Source organism: Geotrypetes seraphini, chromosome 18 (genome assembly GCF_902459505.1).
Source record: "Geotrypetes seraphini chromosome 18, aGeoSer1.1, whole genome shotgun sequence".
Taxonomy (NCBI): domain Eukaryota; kingdom Metazoa; phylum Chordata; class Amphibia; order Gymnophiona; family Dermophiidae; genus Geotrypetes; species Geotrypetes seraphini.
This window is the reverse complement of record NC_047101.1, coordinates 39,544,505-39,550,318: the sequence shown is the minus strand read 5'-3', so window position 1 is coordinate 39,550,318 and position 5,814 is coordinate 39,544,505. Positions and strand designations below refer to the sequence as shown.

Sequence of the window (5,814 nt, the reverse complement as noted above, 5' to 3'; positions counted from 1 at the left end):
AATATGAATGTAAGGTACAAACAAATAAATACTAATGTAACATATAATATTCATAGGGGCTAATTGATTTAGCGTGCGCTAAAGATTAGTGCATGTTAAATGCTAAGGTACCTATAGAATATAATAGGTGCCTTAGCATTTAGCGTGCACTTATATTTAGCATGCGCTAAATCGATTAGCACATGCAAAATCAGTTAGTAAAAGGACCCCATAGTGAATAAACTGATGAACTCAAAGTAGGGTCCCATGTCAGGTTTAGGATTACAACTCCATGTGCAGAATGTTTATATCAAAAGTCCAGGGCCTGCAGGACAACTTTTGGTTGGAATGGTCAATTGAAGCAATCTATAGCCTTGTCCTCAAGCTCTCTAATTCCTGATGCTGATGCTGTTTTGGACAAAATATCGGCATGGCCAATGCCCCCGGTGGTCCACCCCATTCTGACACCTGTACAACATTCAGAATCCCAGGCAATCCTTACCATTTTGGGAGAGATGGAGAACATTGTTTTCTTAGTGTTTCAATTAGTGTTTGTTATTATTTTAAATGTACAAATAAAAAGGTACAGCATGGGTTAGAATTTTTGTTTTCTTTATGCTACACCACAAATCTAAATTTGCTTATTTTTAGGTGTGCAAAAGACAACAGATCTCTAACACTAATCTAATCATTGCTCCTATATACCACATCTTCCCTGCAAAACAGAGCTCAAAGTAGATAACAAAATAAAACAGAATGCAATAAGCTAAGCCAGTCCTTTAAACAAAACAGATGTCATGGATCATGGAATTTCTGAATTAAAACATCTTAAGATTTTAAAAAATAGATGATATAAAACATTATTTTGACCAGATCTAGGTACAGCATTCCAGCATGAAACTGCTCTATTAGAAAAAGAGTCTTCATATCGTTTCTTAAAACGAATAGAATTAAAAGAAGGAAACATCAGCATGCAATAATGGCTTTATCTACTCTACAAGTCACTTTTCCTGAGAAATATTGGACTAATGATTAGTGTGACCATATGGCTCCAGAAAAAAGGGGACGGATTGAGACATCCGGGTTTTACTTCCATTGAAAGCAATGGAAGTAAGGAGAACAGATTGAGACATCTTGGTTGCTTTCAATGGAAGTAAAACCCGGATGTCTCAATCCGTCCCCTTTTTTCTGGAGCCATATGGTCACACTACTGATAATAGAATTGACTTTGAAGTCATACCATGAAGTATCATAAAAACAAAACGTAAACACTTGAATTCAATTCTGGCCTATTAGCAGCAACCAGTGAAGTCTCACACAAAAAAAAGAGTGTTTAAATTATGCCCTTCCGAAAATCAGACGGTATATGATTAAGATCCTTGTCCCTTCTGAACTGCTGATAACATGGCGGCTGCCCGGAGGGAGCTCGGCCCTTCGCTCTGCCCCATTTCCCGACTTACCACGGGATCCTCCGACGTCAGAGGCGAGCGCCGTGCCCTCATTGGGTGAGTGGGGAATGGGGGCGGAGCTCCCCGCGGGGGATTAAAATACCGAGCGCGGAGCCGCAGAAGCCTTTTCCTTCGTGCTCCCGGCGCTCAGTCTGGGCGAACGAGGTGGTGCAGCCTGCCTATATTATTGCATTCCCTTCAGGGATATTGTAATGAACATGAGAATATTGGCTTTTCTGAATACCTCCAGGTGTCGAACGTGACAGACATATTAGCATATTGTTTTCAATGATGCATTTTAGTCGTTCACATTTTTGATGCAACAGAGCATTAATTATTAAATATTCCTCTTGCAAGAGCATTGAATTCATAAATCATATCTTTAAATAAGTTCAAAAACAAATAACATACCTGAAAGAGGCATTGATCCTGATCAGTGACGTTGAACGCGTCTGTAATTAAGACTGATGCTTGTTTCTCAGACGCTTGGTTGACAGGAAGCGTATTTGAACGGCTTGAATTAAGATGGTTAAACTGGTTCTTTCCAGAGTCTGTGGTTAAACAAAGGTCTTGAGAATAAGTCTGAAGAAATGCCTTGACACCATCTACACCTACATACTGAGTAGTGGGAACAGCACTGAAATTAGCACTGGAAGACTCAAAGAGCTGAGATTCCTTCCATTTATGGAGCTTGATGGCTAGTAATCCTATTATGAAAATAAAGAAGAGACAAGATATCGTAGCAATAGCGATAACCAAATACAGTGTGAGGTTGGACTCGGTGTCTGAGGGTGATGAAATGTTACTCATATCCGAAAGAAGGTCATGGAAGCTGTCTGTCACCATGACAGTCACAGTGACTGTGGAAGAAAGGGGAGGATGACCATTGTCTTTCACTAACACCACAAGAGTTTGCTTGACCGAGTGTTTGTCTAAAAAAGAACGAACGGTTCTGATTTCTCCGGTATGAAGTCCAACCGTGAACAGTCCAGGGTCAGTAGATGTAACTAGAATGTATGATAGCCAGGCATTTTGTCCAGAATCCGCATCAACAGCTATCACTTTAGTTACCAGAGAGCCTGGGTCACATGAACGAGGTGCCAACTCTACACCCGTAGAACCATCGGCAGGAAATGAAGGGTATAAGATTACAGGAGAATTGTCGTTTTGATCTACAATAAAGATCTTGAAGGTGACATTACTACTGAGAGTTGGGGAACCTCCATCTTCAGCCTTCACCTGAATTTGGAAATCTCTGATCTGTTCATAATCAAATGACCGAAGCGTATATAATATCCCATTCTCAGAGTTAATGGACATATAAGAGGACAGAAGGGCTTCATTGAGTTCACCTTCTATTATAGAATATGTAATTCTAGAATTCTGACCCCAATCCAAATCTGTTGCCTTGGCAGAATAAATAGAAGTTCCAGCAGGCACATTTTCCGTAATATAAAGTGTGTAAGATGATTGATCAAAGATAGGTGGATTATCATTTTTGTCAGAAATAAGTACTAGAATGTTTATGGTTGCAGACAGAGGTGGTAGTCCTTTATCTGTGACCCTTACAGTAATGTTATATTCGGATACTTGCTCTCTGTCCAGGTTTGTATTAGTCACTAAGCTGTAATAATTGGCAGAGGACTTCTTTAGCTGAAATGGTAAATTGCCCGAGATGGAACACGTTACAAGGCCGTTTTCACCAGAATCTCCGTCATGAACATTTAAAAGAGCGACGGCTGTCCCAGGGGGACTGTTCTCTGTTATCGGACTGAAGAGTGACGTGACGGTAATTTCTGGGATGTTATCATTCAGATTAATAACTTGGATTAAAACTTTGCACTTGGCCGAGAGACTGCCGTCATTGGCCTGAATGTCCATTTCGAGGGCTTCAGACTCCTCGAAGTCCAACTCCCCCACGACTACAAGGGCTCCAGTTTTCGAGTTCAGCTGAAATATTTGCGACGCCTTTTCCGTGATTTTTCGAAATAGGTAAGTTACTTCTGAGTTTATTCCCTCGTCCTTGTCAGTCGCATTCAAGGTAACCACCACAGTGCCTATAGGCACGTTTTCCATGACCTCTGTTTTATATACAGACTGATTAAAAACGGGCGCATTGTCATTTACATCCAGAACAACGATGTGGATTTGGGCTGTGGCGGATCTCACTGGATTCCCTCCATCATAGGCTGTCAGGATGAGATGGTGAACCGCCTCTTCTTCTCGGTCTAGAGATCTCGCCAGGATTAATTCGACATATTTAACTCCGTCCGTTCCTGTCTGTCTGTCCAAAGTAAAGTACTTGTTGTTGCTGAGCTGGTAGCTCTGGAGAGAATTATTTCCCACATCTGGATCCTGCGCGTCCTGTAAAAGATACCGAGCTCCAGGTGTTGTCCATTCACTGATTTTTAACTCTATTTCCTCATTAGGGAACATGGGTGAATTATCATTGATATCTTCTATCATAACTTCAACTGTATAAATTTTCACTCTGTCTTCCAAAACGACATCTACATGTAACAAGCACTGAGCAGCCTGTCTACAAATCTCTTCTCGGTCTATCTTCTCGTTAACAATAAGGCGGCCATTTTTTAAATCGAGAGCAAAATACTGAGTCCTACCTCTTGAAATAATGCGGGCTGAAAGATCCGACAGCTCCCTTAGATTCAGTCTCAGATCCCTTGCAATATTTCCCACGAAATAACCTTTCTGTATCTCCTCGGGAATGGAATAACGAATCTGCCCCAGTACCGAACTGTAATCAGCAAGCACCACCAAGCAAAATAGGATTAGATGTTTGCAATTCCGGTGCCCTTCGGTAACTGCCATGTTCATGTAGCTGTCGCGTTGTCGGGTTCAAAATTTTAGCGTTGATGCTCCGCAATTGATTCCGATGAGCTGTAAATTCAATTCAGTCCTAAACAGAGGGGATTAAGATTTTGTTCCGTGCCCGCACACGGTGTCTAGACCTTCTCGTCAAGGCTTGTAAAGTCATTCTCTAAAATAAATCCATAGCATTTGCTGAATCTCTCAGTTGCATTTATTTGCCAGCTTGGCGCACAGCGACGCTCAGAGTCTGAATGAATAATTGCAGCAGCATATATAGAAAATGACCGGCCTCCAAGAGGAATGATAGTTTTAAAGATTATTTCTAGTTTTATTTATTTATTGCAACTTTATGTCTCTCTAAAGAGTGAGGGAATTAGACAATACGTGGACGCTCTCATTTAGACAAGTCTTTGAATTCCCTCCTATATTTCATCATATGTCTTTCTTGTCAATATTTGAAGATGGATTCAGTGAAAGAGATCGATCGTATTTACTGGATTTCTCGTTGCATTTCTCCATCTAACTAATGAATAGCGGCGCTCAGAGTTTGAACCAATAATTGCAGCGACATCCATAAAAATGAGCGGCTTCACAGCTGAATCACATTAATGCTGAAACATAGGACATAGGTATGGAATCAAAGCTACTATAAGGGTAATGGGTACATTTGAGGGAACCTTCAGCCTTACACGCCCATTCTGCCCCACCCCAAGATTTGAATAATTTAAACTCATCAATCATGATCTTCATAGAAGATGCTGGATAAGTAGGTTCAGAATGTTCTTTCTACAGTTGGCAGGACCTATTGTTTTCCTTTGATTGCAGCTGCCCCAAGAAGCTGCTGCCCTAGGTAACAGCCTGGTCAGTCCTATATGAAATATGTAGAGCAGCATTTTCAAAACATACGTTGAAGTCTGATTTGGATGTATGGCGCCAGGCGTGCAAAGTCAACAGTAAGAAAATGCCCATTTTCGAAAGGCAAAGCACTATATGTCTCAAAATAAATTTTTTTTCTTTGAAAATCTTCTATCTTGATGTCCAGGCTATTGGTACACCTAGATTGTAAGGACGTCTATCTTTATACAGTATAATCTCATTATAACGGACTTGCTTATAATGGAATATGATCTATAGCAGACGAGGTCCACTGGTCCCAGCCGTGTGCTCTTACAAACTTGCAGAAAAGCATCACAAATAGCAGACTCACATATAACAGAATTTCACATATAATGGACCCCCAGAGCTGCTTTTAGTTCTAGTTTTGTTCGGACATGCAGGCGCGAGTTGTGCTGGTGATACAGTATCAAAATGCAGCCCAGAAGAAAATGACAGATTATTTTTCTTTCCAGTACAGTACAACATAATGCTTTAGAACAGGGCTGCCCAAGTCCGGTCCTCAAGACCTACTGGTAGGCCAGGTTTTCAGGATATCCACAATGAATATGCATGAAAGATAGATTAGCATACCAAGAAGGCAGTGCAGGCAAATCTCTCTCATGCATATTCATTGTGGATATCCTGAAAACCTGGCCTGCCAGTAGATCTCGAGGACTGGACT

General features: G+C 41.0%; 1 protein-coding gene across 1 annotated transcript; it reads right to left on the bottom strand.

The window, feature by feature from the left end:
- Nucleotides 1-1,757: 1,757 nt before the first annotated feature.
- On the bottom strand, nucleotides 1,758-4,256 carry LOC117351856 (protocadherin gamma-A4-like). Its single transcript, XM_033927706.1, has one exon. It carries the CDS (start codon nucleotides 4,254-4,256, stop codon nucleotides 1,758-1,760), a length of 2,499 nt encoding a protein of 832 aa, XP_033783597.1.
- Between the last annotated feature and the right edge of the window lie 1,558 nt (nucleotides 4,257-5,814).

Bases quoted from the DNA above. Each gene is read 5' to 3' on its own strand.
- LOC117351856 (XM_033927706.1), bottom strand. From the start codon at position 4,256: ATGGCAGTTACCGAAGGGCACCGGAATTGCAAACATCTAATCCTATTT.